Source organism: Homalodisca vitripennis, chromosome 5 (assembly GCF_021130785.1).
Source record: "Homalodisca vitripennis isolate AUS2020 chromosome 5, UT_GWSS_2.1, whole genome shotgun sequence".
In the NCBI taxonomy this organism is placed as follows: domain Eukaryota; kingdom Metazoa; phylum Arthropoda; class Insecta; order Hemiptera; family Cicadellidae; genus Homalodisca; species Homalodisca vitripennis.
In genome coordinates, this window is record NC_060211.1 from 34,828,271 (window position 1) to 34,844,253 (window position 15,983).

Below are 15,983 nucleotides of genomic sequence, written 5' to 3' on the forward strand. Positions count from 1 at the left end.
TAGGTGTGGTCGAGCTCCTGCTCCTATCCCCCCCATGCACAAGAAATCTTCGCGCAGGTCGCTTTCAAAGCGGCTCATCTATAGTAATCCCGCTGATTGTGATATCCGTTCTGTAATAAGATTTTTGAGTGCAAGGAATGAGAAACCGGCTGAAATTTATTGTCAACTTGGAGACGTTTAAGGGGGAAGAGTGAAGGAATGGTGAGAAAATGGGTTAAAATGGTCATTGGTGGTCAAACAAATGTGCATGATGAGAATCGGACAATTTGTCAAGGCAAGCAAGCAGGAAGTTAAAAAAAGTTCAAATCAATTTTTTTTAATGCAACGATACATTTTATACGTAATAAAAGTTGTTACTGAAAAAATATTGTATATGCTATACTTTCCTTGTGGGTTTCGTCAAATAATTCATAAAACTTGTTTTATGTATGGTTGTTAGAGGGGATTTTTAATTCTTCAATTCAAATGGTTGGTAAACCTCACAGATTTCACTGCACATAATGTAATAAGCTTTTTGGTGAAACATGGAAATTATCTGACAAGGTCAGTATAAAAATGACTGTTACTGAAATTTAGAAACGAGCAATCTTACCATCATTGTTTCTAGCTTCAGTTAAGATATACAGTACAAGCGTTTAAAAATATGCCTTCAGGTTAAATGAGTTATGAGCCAAGAACAAAAGTACCTTATTTTATTTACAAAGTTAAACCATTATTACAATCATTATATTACCACAAAATAGTATATAACTTAAATTCAACTGAAGAGCCGTCTTCAACGAGCGTCAAACACAACCACTGTATAACAAATTAAGGAAAATCTTTGATGAAAAATCTCAAATAACTACATTAATATAAGTAACATAAGATAAAGGGCAAGTGAAACATTTCTTTTCAATGTTTACATAAGGATAAGGAGTAATAATTAGCCTATAAAAGTAAATATAGGTAAATATAAGTAAATATAATATATATATATATATATATATATATATATATATATATATATATATATATATATATTATTATTAAACCTTAAGAAATAAGACTGAAGTGGTACATATTACTGAATAATAAATTAATTGTAAGTGGTAACCTTAACTTTAATGTATCTCTAGCATTCTTACAAGTGTAGTGTTTATGGGCTACATACAGTATTATGGGCTTCCCCGGAAATTACAGGAAAATGCACCTTCCCTGTGGATTTAACCCATTGAGGTAGACACATGGGCTCGTTACGTGGTCGGCATTTGACATTACACTGTTCATGTAGTTTACCGTATTTCCACTACATATCGTTGGTATGTCTCTTACTAAGTGTTTAGATGCCACAAACAAATAATTTCGTTTTCATACTGTGGCTAACCTGTTTAAAACAAAATATTTTTTGTCTGTTTCGCTGCTGATCAGGTGATAGCTCATCTTGTACATTGTGATCTCTGTTTGTTTGTTTACATTACAGAGCTTTATTGTGTAATGATTGAATATGAAAGCTTGTGTGATTCTGATGTTGATGAAGTGTTGTACAGTGATTGTGAGTATACTTTAAGTGACAGTGATAGAGATGAAAGCTTTAAAGATTACATACTATAATCTATTATTATTTAACTTATTAAACAACGGTAATAATCTAAAATTGTTAATTGATAAAAAAGTTAACAACAGTAAACAATGTTTGAATCATTTGTAAACGTGTTGGTAATAATGATTTAATGAAATGTAAACATAGAAAAAAATAATAATAAACAAACTTAACACACTGTAAGGCAGGCAACTAGTTATCGTGTTTCAATCGTGACAAACAAGTGTTGCTAACTGAGTAATTTCTTCATTCTCTCACAGTCACTCCCAGTAAAATACAAATACAGTAGACTCCTGCTAACACAACCCTCAATATCACCACTTTTTCTCACCCCCTTGAAATCGCCTTAAAAACACAGTGTTGGAATTACCTTTATATAATGACTTTTACCTGTTTGTAAACCTCAATAGCACAGATTTTTCATAATTTAAAAACTTTAGCAAGTTTATTTTTATTTCAAGAACATTTATAGTCTTGAATTATAAGAACCGTAGTAGTGCATCGTTTCTTATATTAGAACCTTCATAGCACAATTCCACCCTATCCAATATAATATATTTCTCTTTACCACTAGCACTTAGCATTTATGTGTCCGTTGTTAAATCTGTGGGTTTTTAAGCATACAGCTTTATTAGAGAATATGTTGTATGAGTGAAGTGCTTGATAGTGCCTTATATCACATCCATGAAAGTAACTCAAAACAAACAAAGGTAAATGAATGTTCACTAGCATGCTGTATATATTTGCAATTTGTGAAATAAATGAAAATTACCTCACAGCTTAGAAAACACAGTAGCCTACAGTACCTCCAGTAACAACAAAGTAATTTTATCACTCTTCAGATTTTGGTGTGTATTTTACCATTTTCATTTGTCATTGTAGTTTGTTGTTGACTTGTTCAGTTACATACTGTAGTACTGAACAAATTAACTTATATTTTCTATTAAAAATGTGAGAATTATTAGTTGGGTTAAAATAATGATGTACTGTACATTACTATAAAATGCACTTGCTTCATGAGAATACAGATAAAAAAGAGGAACTTCGACCACGGTTTTAAGTCTTCAAAACCTCGATAACACGAACCGATATAATTTTCAGATTCCTTATACGCCTCCTCTCTAGTTGATTGGAATACTGAACTTGATGTCAACAAATCTTATGCTAAGAAAATTGCTTCTACTTTTTGAAGTTGCTACTTCTTTTGGCAGGTTTCGTTTCGCGTCATAGAATGTTATGCTTGTTCACTCTGTAACCACTAGGGGCGACCATTTTGATGCCAGTGCGTTTTCCGTTCAATCAAAGTTGGGTGGTTATATCCAACCGTGTTAGTGTTAGGTTACAGTCGCTCTCTATTAAAGTGGCTACTTCTTTTGGCAGGTTTCGTTTTGCGTCATGGAATGTTATGCTTGTTCACTCTGTAACCACTAGGGGCGACCATTTTGATGCCAGTGCGTTTTCCGTTCAATCAAAGTTGGGTGGTTATATCCAGCCGTGTTAGTGTTAGGTTACAGTCGCTCTCTGTTAAAGTGACTACTTCTTTTGGCGGACTATGGATGTATATTTTGCACAGAGAAAAAACTTTAGTTTCATGTCACTTATGTTTGTTTTCCACAAATTTTCAAAGTAGCATAACCGTAACATAAACAAACCATTTTATAAACATTGGATTTGAATTAACAAAAGTTGACGTTAATGAAAAATGTGTTAGGAGAGATTAAAAGGGAAATGTAAACCACAACATTATATATGATAAAGAAAATAACTAAACCTTTTTCTTATCTAGTAGTGTTTTACAATTATTTGTTTTCTAATTGTTTAATAAGTTTACTCATATTATTATTGACATAAACGTTGTCCAAAATATATCATTGTCTGGATCTATCCCTGCTTCTGCAAACTTTGTAAATAAGAATTCAACATAATTATAATGTTGAACATTTATTTTAAAATAAATCACTACCAAAAGAATTTTTAAAATTCACCCAAAAATTATACATATTGATTAATACTGTAACTAAATGTAGTAAAGGATACATCTTTTTGTCCTCTTCTTGTACATGATACGATAACCACACTCTCGGCATCGGATTGGGTCTCTGGGTCGGATCTCATTTTCATGATGGCATTCTGTAAAATAAGAGAATTAATTATTTATTTTCAGTGGAAGATCTCAAAGCCACATAAATATGGTTTATTCAATAAAAACTTTCATTGGAGGAGGCCACTCTGTCCCTATCTACCATTTGCTATTAGCCCTTCAACGCGTTATTTTTTTTTTCATGGTCATACCCCCTCCTGCGTTGATTTTTCTGGCAGTTTTTTAGAGATTTTGTGTTTTATAAATAATATAAGCATATTACCCAAGTTTATAATTATTTTATTATACTTCTATGTTTTTAGTGTTTAAAATTAGCCAAATTAAACAAAATTAACCTACTTTAGGTTAGTGTTCCCAAACCATTTCAGAACCAGAAGAAAAACCGGGTAGGCCTAGGCCTACATTTAGGTCTGTATCACCTCCTCCTCTTTCAACAAAATTGAACTCATTTTGTACTACAATGTTTTCACCTAGCCTATTTTCAATATCATCATCACTATTTTGTCCAAAGTCTAATACTTCAAACTCAGCTTGAGCAAAGTCATTGTCATATCCATCGTCGTCGAAATCTTCATCAGATTCAAGGTTTAAAAGTCTGTCAATTTCACTGTCTCTTTCCACTGTCCTTCAAGATTACTCATTTTCAATTGATTTTAAAACATTTTACAAAAACGATAACAGTTTTAAAATAAATTCCCTAAAATATGCTAAAATATTTCCCTAAAAGCTAGCTAATCTACAAACCATTCCCAACTCATGTTTATAAAACACAACAAATTGTTCCTGTCAAAACGGGATTTCCTTCTTCAAAACAATATAGTTAGCTTGTAAAACTAATAATAATAACTAAACAAAGGAACATAAAACACACAAAAATATGTCAGTAGTTAACATAACCATCACACTAACAATGACTGTAAACAACAACAAACGTAAGCTGACAAACGATCGGCTGCACGGCAATGACGTCGTCTTGAATGCAGCTGATTTCTCAGATACTTTTTCTAAAGATTGATTTTTCGAGATATCAACTCAATTAATCGAAAGTTTGAATCTTCTCCTTTCGATTGGTATACATTTTTCATTGAAAACATTCAATAGTTGTCTGTTACAGCTACAAAAATAACCGACTACTCCATGACGTACTTAGTATGGCAAAACACGATCTCAAGTGAAAGTGACATGACGTACCTAGTACAGCAAAACGCGTTGAAGGGTTAGGCTATATAAGTACATGATATGTATTGTCATTATCCTGTTGAGTCCTGGGTTGTTGCAGTACGGGTATCCCTGCTGACCCAGGGTTTTCCAGACATTTGATTATTTTTGTGCATTCAGTTATTATTTGCTCCTGGAATATCATACACCTATAAGATTTATTTAGATTGTTATTTAATGTTATCGATCTTTCTGCATTTATAATAATTTTTTTTTTATTGAGATAACCTAGATCGTAGTTGAAGTCCGCATCACGAAATAGCTTGTTAAAAATAAAATCACATCTTTCACAACTGAACATATCCACTTCACTTTCTTTGTCACTATCAGATAACTCACTAAACTCATGACACAATAATTCATTGATATCTTTATTATGTGTCCAAGAAAAGGAGAAATTAAAAGGCTTGTAAGTGGCTGCAATCCTGCACCGATGGCCATGGCTGCACACTAGTCTCTGTTGCAACTGTGTGGCAGCGGGAACCAACAGGTTAAAACAGCTGTTGTATTTTAAACAGCTGATTTGATTGTTGACCAGTAATGTAACTGAGTATTATGTTATTGTTAAGAGTAGAGTTAGTACTTAAGCAAGTAATGTTTACAGTTTTTTAATTTTTTATATAATAGTAGGTAAATACATACATACGTATTATAAATAAAAAAAGTTAACAAGCGTTCACGCGATCTGAGCTTGAATTCAGGTACTATTTCAAGAGATGTTTTTCTTTTTCCGCCAGTAATGTAGGTTGGCGCCGAAGACGTCACTGAAGCTTGCACTGATGTCCAGAGGTATTTCGGATCAGTACTTTCCGAAATAGTTGATAATAATAGAGATCAGAGCGTATGTAATCTGACGTCAGAAAATATGGTTCTTGTGATTTTCAATGTAGTACTTGAATTGAGAATAGCCAATACAAACCCCATCTTCAACATCCTAGAGATAGTAAAAAAATTCAAGATTATATGAGCGCTCGTAAAGGTTATCTTTCACTTTGGTACTACTAATAGTAAATAGTAGATCGGGACAGAGAAACCTCCTTCCGTTGACATCAATTTCTTTCGGGAGGGAGGGAAAAAGCAAGAACCGATTGTTATAATGAACTTTCACAGTAAATAAAATAGAATATAAAAAAATAGTGGTCTCCAAATAATATTAAAGTACCAAATCTTGGTACATTTTAAAGTACATAAAGGGATAAAAACCACAGACACAATAATAAGGCAGAGTTAGATAAACAAAATTGGAATGATTGAAAGGCTGAGGACAACAAATATGTGAACAAAAATGTAAATAATAATGACCAAATAATACTATAACTCATACAAAACCCATGATAGACAATAAAAAGGTATGGAAGCAAACTATACAGATTTAAGATTCTGAGGAAAAGTTACAGTACTTGTTCATCAATCTAAATACTAAACATCAATTCTGGCATGATAAATACTGATCCTATTTTCGTAAAATCCTAATAATTCAGGAATAATTTATAGCCTAGGAAAATCCTAACTACTGAACAGATTTTTGAACATTGGTTTTTTATTGATCGGCAATTTAGATAATCAGATATTTATTTATTTATTATTAACGGCAAGCAGCCAATTTACATACAATATGCAATAAGATGGCAGTACAGTGTATATAGTGCAGTAAAAAGTACAACTAGTATAAAATAATACAGAGCTAGCAATGGCAGAACACAACACAATATGACAATGATCGATTCCAAGTCCCAGTAACTGTCCATCACAACAAGAAAGTTTAGTTATACACTAATATCATATAAAAATCAACAATATATTATGAAATAGACCAACGTACAATAGAATTAACAAGAATGTATAAAATAGAATAGTATAACAACAACAAGTACACGTAAATAACAGCAACCAAAATAATATAAATACACCAATGATGCAAAAGTCGAAATTAAATGAAATGTACCTTGCAGTAGAGCAGAAACATAATAATAAATACAAAATAGCAAAAGCTAAAAAATGAAACAGTCTTAAAGTTACAGGGGATTTTAAGTGTGTTGAGACAAAACATAAGTGGCCCGCTTTCTGATTTGATGTAGGCCATCAGCGAAAAAATCGCACTCTGATGCAACACGATTCCCCAGGCGAACAAATCTTGCCAGTGGACTGTTGAAGTCGTAGTTCGTGGAGTGGTACTTGCGGCTGAAAAGCCCACTAGATCTGGTGTTTACAGGGATCCTGATACCAATTTCAGCGAGAAGATCTGGGCACTGCACATGGGCGCCAACTAACTTCCACAACATGAGTACATCTGCTACATCACGGCGCAAAGACAGAGTTGGAATATTAAGTTCTGCAGTTAATGCTTCCACGGGAACATCAGGATAGTTGTAGCCAATCCTCACACCGACCAGACGAATGAAGCGTCGCTGGAGGGCCTCAAGTCTAGTCCTGGCACCAACTGTATAAGGAGACCACACAGGACAGGCATACTCCAAGAGTTGTCTTACCAACGAACAATAGAGAGAACGTAGGGCAGAACGATTATTGATGCCTCTAGAGAATCGAGATATAAAGCCCAACATCTTGTTAGCCTTACTACAAATAATATTCAAATGTTCAGTAAATCCCATGTCACTAGAAAAACACACGCCCAAATCTGTTACGTTCAAAAGTCTTGGAATTACGGAATTGGATATAAAGTAAGAGTACAGAATCGGTGATTTGATTCTATGAAAGGCAACAGAGCATTTGCCGGGGTTCACAGACATATTATTGCTTTTGCACCATTCCTCCACTGCAATCAAGCTACTTTGTAGTTTTAAAGAGTCTTGTGGGGAGGAAATTTCCATGAAGAGCTTAAGATCATCCGCAAATAGCAGGGCGTTGACATCGACCACCTCCATGAGATCGTTAACGAAGACATTGAAGAGGCAGGGGCCCAACAACGAGCCCTGAGGCACTCCTGAAGATGGCGAGAATCTGGTAGATGTGGAGGAACCAATTTTAACACAAAGATAACGATCCCGGAGATAGCTGGAGATCCAAGACAATAAGGGGTTGGCAACTCCGTAGCCCCTCAACTTTGATGCAAGAATAGAGTGGTCAACCCTATCAAACGCCTTTGGCATGTCAATGTACACGGTATCCATTTGCTTATTCTTGCGAAAGGAACCAAGCATATGCTCTTGGAAGAGTAGAAGATTGGTTACTGTGGATTTACCACGCATAAAACCATGCTGTGCGGGGTGGATTGATCTCGATATGAAGCAACTAAGCCTATCAACCACAAGGCCTTCGAATAGCTTGCCAATCACTGGAAGGATGGTAATTGGCCGGTAGTTCCGTACATTGTTAATGTCCTTGGACTTGTGCAAGGGGATGATAAAGCCATTCTTCAAAGCGCTGGGGAATATGCCCATTTCCAGTGACTCACTGAAGAGAGATGTAAGAGGATCAATGAGGAGGCTGCGGCAGCGATGAATGACAGAAGGAGGAACGTTGTCAAGCCCCGCGCCCTTAGTGATATCTAGATGCTCAAGCTTGAGCAAGACCTCCTCCCTGGTTAGTTTTAGGCAGCATAAGCAGTCCGAATTGGCGTAACAATGGTTGAGGGAGCAATGCGATTGTGGCGAATAGACAGAACTAAAGTAAGTGGAAAACAATTGGCATATGCTTGAGGAATCCGTGGCCTCCTCTCCATCAAGATGTAGCATGGACGGTATGTCAGGTGACTTCCTTTGAGCCTTGACCAGACCCCATAATGCCCGAGGATTAGTTGAGATATTTGATTCAACATTAGACAAGTAATGACTATAGCATTCACGGGACATAGTCCTACAAGTGTCTCTAAGCTTAGAGAAATCATAGTAATGGGCAAGATTGAGGCTTCTTTTGTAGCGTTTGTGAGCTACTTTTTTCTTAACTATGAGTCTTTTTAGCTCTCCAGAAAACCAACTCGGGAAGTGCGATATGCCAAATTTCTTTGTTGGGCTTGCCTTTAGACTGATGTCCTCCAATGACTTCATAAGCCGATTAAACTTGTCATCAACTGAGGATTTATCATATATGAATGTCATATCAGTACTTCGCAGGTCTTCAAAAGCAGAATCCAGATCACATTTCCACAAATTGTGCCCCATGTAGCAATCAGCAGAAAGAGCAGACATCCGAAATTGTATAGCTAGAGCTAGAGGTGGGTGATGAATATCTGGTGTAGTCAGAAAATCGTTAGCCCTGGTGACCTCAACTTCCCGTTCGGAGCATAAGACTAAGTCGAGAGATACACCCCTGTGGTTACGAACGTGGTTAATCTGGTAAAGGGAGTGAAGAGCTGACATGTCCTTAATGTGTTCACTTGCTTGTCGCAAGAGGCCTGTAGTTTTAGAACTAAGGTCAAAATGAGGCAGGTTAAAATCACCAACAATTAATAATTTCTTCGGCTGGTTTGCAAGCTCGACAGCTTCTCCAATAGAGTCACAAAAATCATTATAGACATGGAGAGGACTTGATGGGGGAATATAAACACAAGTTACTAGTATGCTGTAATCAGGGCCGACAGTTACAAGGACAAATACACATTCGATGTTAGACCCAGTATATAAACGTCTATTGACAATACCATTACGAACTGCTATCAAAGCGCCGCCGCCAGACTGCTTACGACTAGCAGGCAAGGATCTATCACAGCGATGAACCATAAAATCAGTACCACCAATAATTTCAGAGTCCGGTATATCTGGAGAAAGGTTTGTTTCACAGAGTAGAAGAATATCATTAAGAGAAGCCGCTATGTTGTTTTTCAATTCAATGAGTTTAGAACGGAGACCATTAACATTTTGATAATAGAAGTTAAGATGGTGCCTGCCGTTAGGGTTATTCCGTTTTTTGGGACAATCTTGGGAGTGCCGCTAACAAATTTGATGGTCAAGTTGGTTTCACCTGCATCATGTCTTGACTTCAGGGCTGCACGGAGCTGTTCCAGATGTTTTCTCTCCCGGGGTGTACGGTCATGTGAGATGGAAATACCTTGCAAGTTACTAGGGACATCATTACTGTTGAAATTTTTAAAAATATGGACAGCAGCATCAACAGAAGGCATGCAGATTACAAGCGGGCGAGTCCCATCTTGAAGTTTCTTGCCTAATCTAAAAAGGCGAACTTCTGAGATCCGAGAATCAGAATTTAAGTGACGCAAGAGATCAGTGACAAGACTCACATCGTGCAGTTTCACATCACGTGCAGATGAAGAGGTGGGCGCCTCGGTAAGTCTGTGAATGATAACATTTCTGGAGCGTCGATTGCGGTCATTACACTCTGAAATAAGATCTTCATATAGTTGATCTCCAGCATGTGCATTGTCCTTAATTGATTGAATCTCGGATTCCACTTGAGCTAAAGGAGGTTCGAGTTCTTTTATTTTAGAAGACACTATTTGTAAATTATATTGATGATTTAACTTTCTTGGTGGCCACTGCAGCTCGAAGACTGTCTGTAATCGTTGTACTTTTTAACAGTACCAGGAACCTTTGTGGCCGATATATATGCATTAATTAAATTTGTATTAACAGCAATAGCCAAATTTAATTTCAATAAACATGGAATCACAAAAAGTCCTTGCTCCGCCGGGACTCAAACCCGGATCTCTCACTTGCCGGGTGAATGTGCTACCATTACACCATTTATATATATATATAAAAGGAGAGGCCGATCCTCTTTCAAGCCCTTAACGAACAATTGTTTGTATATATAATTATGGCTTTGATCTGAGTCAACACGATAGTTGAAGAACCTCCAGGCATATAGACTGCTCCAAAACTGTAAAGGTTAGAGACATTACACTCTGTAGGCTACTTTAAATTGCATTAAAGTGGATTTTACAGCTTTTAGACCAGTATATTCATGTTCAGCCAGGAACTGGCTGCAGTATAATAAGCGTCAACACTCAAATGACCAATATTCATGAATAAATAATCCTGAATGCAAGTTTTCAAACCAAATTACAGTATAAAAAGGTAATAATTTTATTATTAAAAAATAACTATCTAGGCTATGTGTAACTTATTATAAAATGTAACAAACGAAACAGTGAAATATTGGTAAATCTTAAGATCAGCGACTACCGCTCCAATCGCCGTAATTTTTTCCATACTAAAACAGATTAACGTAATTTCACAGAAAAAAATAGTCCCGATTATCGCAAACATATAAAAACCAGTTTTTCAGCATTACAATGTAGGCAATACAAAACACATAAATAACAAGATTTTCGACTATCAGACTAAAAACAATGGCCGACCATGGTCGTTTTGATGAGTTGACAGTAGTCACGTGACAAACAGGAAAGTTTCCGATTGGCCTATCGGATCACGTGACCTATAGGACGGCTTTGATTGGCCGCCAGACGTAAACAAACAAACCTACATGGACAAGGAATAATTAGTGAAGTTATTAACATGGCGTGCGATGGTTCTTGTCACACGCTAAAAAGACCCTAGCTTGCCTATTCGAAACTCAGATCACATGATGCTTGCCCGCTGCGCAGCGCTTTGTGCTGTTTGCTCTTCTAGAAAAAAATTAACTCGAGCTTGCAAAGTCCAAGCCCAGATCACGCCATGACTGCTTACACACACAAAACTCAGACAGAACTAACGCAGGTTTCATTACAAGCAAAAGATAAGTGGCGTGCGTTTATCACTGATAAGACGAGTTTCTACTAGAAGTAGTACCTAGACTACTGCCCTACGAACTAATAAGACCAAAAAAACGAATAAATGCACTGTCAGACAGGTTTTATTTAAATTTTATTTTTTTCAAATTTTTTTGGGGGGGGGGAAGTAAACGGCTACGGCGATAATCTGGACTATTTTTTTCGGTGAAATTACGTTAACTTGTGTTAGAATGCAAAAAATTACGGCGATCGGAGCGGTAGTCGCTGATCTTAAGATTTACGAAACGGTGAAATATTTACTTACTAATTTTGAAGGATAAACGTGTCTAACACCTTAGAACACAAATAAAACATGTAGCCTATATAACTATTTTACTTGCGGCCATTACTAGTGTCAGTAACAGGTTATTCAGTGGTAACCAATTACCAGTATGCTGTTATGTAAAACCTGAATTGAATGATTTGGTGTTCTCATAAGGACTTTCTGTTTTTAGGTTAGACCTACTTGGTATCCAGTAACAGGCCATGTCGTGCAAGCAATGGAAACATTACACTATCTTGAGTTTACTTTAACTTTGCTGGTTATAGTATAATATTTATAATAACCTAATCTAAATCTACTTATATCTTGTAATTAGTAGTAGATAAGGACAGAGATGGCCCCCACTAATTCCAGACTGTATATAATAAAGGGGCCACCACCACAATCAATATTTATGATTATCTAAACTATTAGTAGCATTAGTACATTTCTTAGTTAAAAATAAAGACATGCACATACACTTAAAAACGCAAGTATTACCTCCACAAATGTAAACCATGGGCACTTTAGACTGTGTCTGTTCTTTAGCTTGCTCCATAGCCTATCCTTTTCTAGTTTGCAATTTACCGGTGTTTGATGAATATAATAAAAGATGTATTAACCGGGTTGGTTACCGAGACAACTACACGTTACACAATTTAAACTCACAGTATTTCAGTTAGTATTTACTTGCAAAAGAATTCGGAATAAAATAATACAATACTATGTTGCGATTGAAGAAGTAAATTTTAGTTGAACTGGTCTTGGTCTTACCCTCTTACGGTCTTTTGTCAAATAAAATAAAACTGTATTAGTTTGTCAGGTTCAGTAGTGCCAACAGAAAACAGTAGTATAACCCTAAGCAAACTCAAAACTATCCCAAACTGGTCAGTACTACCAAAAATTTTTTAAAACATTATTCCACATGTTTTTATTATTTATTTACACATATAAATGTAAAGATGTTTATGTGTTTTTAAATTATTCAATTGACTAAAACCCTTTATACGGAACCATTTGAAACAAGCAATATAAGCAGGAGTTTTATGATTATTTCCATATTTTAAAATGAGACAAACCAAATCTCGTTTTCATTTTAGAAACGTGTGCTCACTATACACTATTGTTATAGTGACTTTTTATCAATATTCTCTTTTACATTATCTTAGAGAGCATGCGATTTCCACTTCGAGTCGGCAATATACTGATCAATTTAATTTTGAAGACGGAAGAATTATTGGAGGATACAGTACAACACATTTTTGACTGGAAATGGTTTACTTAAATATTTTAAGATATATCCTCAAATAATAACAAAGTAGAAGTTCAATTTACGTTACACCAAATTTCTGATCTTCCTGTTAGATTGGAATGAGAGAGCGAAAGCAGACAGTGAGGTAGTATTTGTAATAAAATATTTATCTATTTCAACGTTTTCCCATTATATAGACTTGATCAATATTGTGCAGTATACAAACTTAATAAACAAAACAGGTTCAAACTGAATAACAATAAATTAAAATAATTTCAACAAAGTAATCCACAAACAAAACAACTAGAAAAGAAGAAAATATGTTTAAGAAAAACAATAGGTAAAAAGGCAATTTTGAATACGGATCTCACTAAAACAAAAGAAAGAATAATTTAGCAAAAGTAAACAAAAAGAATGAAAGGCTAGCAGGAAAGGGAAAAAAGAATGTTAAGGCTTCAGGTGGTGTCTGAGACACTCTCTGTAGGCTTTCATTTACTGGCAGAAGGTGTCAGCACTGCTCCCCAGCTAGTTCACGTAGTTCATAAGACGAGGAATACATCCGTGCTGACTATAAGTAGTGGGCTGGAATGGTTTAGTGAAGAGACTCCTAGATCGACTCGCTCTTGCCATTTTAAAATCAATGGACTCCAGAATTTCAGGGCAATCGATAAGTCCGTTTAGCAATTTCTAGAGGAACAACAACTGGTCAAGAATTAATTAATTCTGCTGACCAACAGTCTCAAGTCAAAGAAGAGTTGAAGTTCATTAACTAATACTTCAGAGTAACGGAAGCCTACGCGTGTCCCACCCAGTCACACCAACCTCAATTGCATAATATCCAAAGGGTCAGTGTGTATCCTCATGTAGAGTCCAATGAGGTAATTATCCCACGATTTGAAACACAAGTCAGGTTAGTGTACTTTTTAGGTGCGTAAATGCATGCTTGAATTTGTTAGCCTAAGGCTTTGTTATTCTGTACCTTGCATTACTTTATAGTTGTTTTAGAAGAATCCGATAAGACCTTAAAATCCCGTCATTGTCAAAAATCATAGAGGCTTGAAATTTAGCACATTTGTTCTTTTAGGTCCGAGAAATAACTATATTAATTTTGGCAGCAAAAGCTTAGTGGTCGGCCCATCCGTCTATATGTTGCCAATGAAAAACACTCCTCGAGATAGTAATGGGCTATAGCAGCAACATTAGGTTTTAGCCCGCACTTGTGGTACCGAACGAAACACGGCACTTGAGCAAGCAACTTTGCAATAAAACCAATATTGGTGACAGTTATGTACCCTCGAAGCAATAGTCTTCAACACATTGTACTCAGCTTTGCAGAGCACACTACTTGATAGGTAGTGAGAACAACCACTACCAGAACAACTGAGAAGACGAGAGAACAAGACCTGAAGAGGGGGTTCAGCAAATGGTAGACAGAACGACCGCACTACAGCCTAGCGGAGCTTTACAATGACAATTCATTTAATTGTATACCAAGATAACATAAGAAGTTACACGGTACAATAAAACATGTTAACAAAATTATAATATTTCATCATATAAACTACTTTAAAGCCTTACCTTCTTCAATCCATACAACCGTCTCCCAAAATAGTTATGACCAATAATTATGAATCACCAATAAACAATGACGGGTCCAATATATTTTTAGAAATTGTAATTAGTTTTGCTTATATGCAGATGCAGCATGTTTATTTTTAGGATTTAATTTTAGCTGTTTTTGGAAAAATAATTGGGCTAACTTATTTGTTTTGAAGAATAATTGCATTTTCAGAGCTCCACATTCCTTATTTATTTATTTATTTCAACATTGCAACATCAATTTTACAAAAATTACAAGTATATCCGAATGAAATTAATAATATATAATAAGTAGGTATACAAACAAAACAATATCAAGGTATTTTAACATATAGGAATTAATTGTAAAACAGAGACTACGTAGCTCATGCACCACGCATCACTTCCAGTCTCTCAGGAAACCAATAGCATCCGTCCTGAAAGAAGAATTCCCGAAGAAATTGACGGAGGAAAAAGCCGCTTCGGCAGTCTTCAGGAGACTGGATATGCCGTGGTTTTGAGTATAATTAGTTGGCTGGAAACGTCTACTGAAAACTGACTTCGAGTGAGTCCCTCTCGGCACAGTGAAAGGCACAGCTCCCAGCAGATATGAACAGTTTTATTAATGGTAACAGAGTAGTATCATTTCCAAACAAAAGTTATCTTTTGGAATTTCACTATTGATGTTATTTACGAAAGTTAACAAAGGATAGGGCCCAGAGTTTATCCCTGTGGGCATAAATTAGAATAAAATTTTGATAAACTGAAATTTGAATTTATTTTTCTACAAAATTTCCTCAATCTGACATTATGTTAGACAAAGTTGAGGTGAGCCACAATGGTTGAATTTTATACACCGAAGACATTCTAAAGCTTACCAAACAAACTGTTTGCATTTTTAAAGTAAAAAACTGTAGAGATTGCCAAAACATCTCACGTCTTAATTGCTTTAATGGAATAATTGACAAAATCAATTAATCCCAATTCAGTTGATTTCGATCTTCTGAAGAGATTCTGATTTTTCATCAAAAGCTTATTTAATTCTAAGTAGAGCTGGTTACAAACTATTTTTTTAACGAATTTTGATATCACTGGTATTGAATGACATTGGATGACAATTGCATACGTCTGTAACATCTCTCTTCTTAAAAAGAGGCTTGACCTTGAAAAATTTACAGCCATTTAGGGATCGTATAACTGAGCGTCTACATGTTAAAAAGATGCACTAATGATAGATTTATTTGATATTGTCATAACTTTAAGGAGTTCATTCTTAAATGAATGTTGTCTCATTCATTCTTG

General features: G+C 35.5%; 1 protein-coding gene across 1 annotated transcript; it reads right to left on the minus strand.

Moving 5' to 3' along the window:
* Positions 1-675: 675 nt before the first annotated feature.
* Positions 676-12,658, minus strand: LOC124361985 (DNA-directed RNA polymerases I, II, and III subunit RPABC4). The gene is made up of 3 exons (XM_046816104.1): positions 12,353-12,658; positions 3,620-3,712; positions 676-798 (listed from the first exon to the last, which is right to left on the minus strand). Exons 1-3 carry the CDS (start codon positions 12,408-12,410, stop codon positions 776-778), a joined length of 174 nt encoding a protein of 57 aa, XP_046672060.1. The 5' UTR covers positions 12,411-12,658; the 3' UTR covers positions 676-775.
* Positions 12,659-15,983: the final 3,325 nt, after the last annotated feature.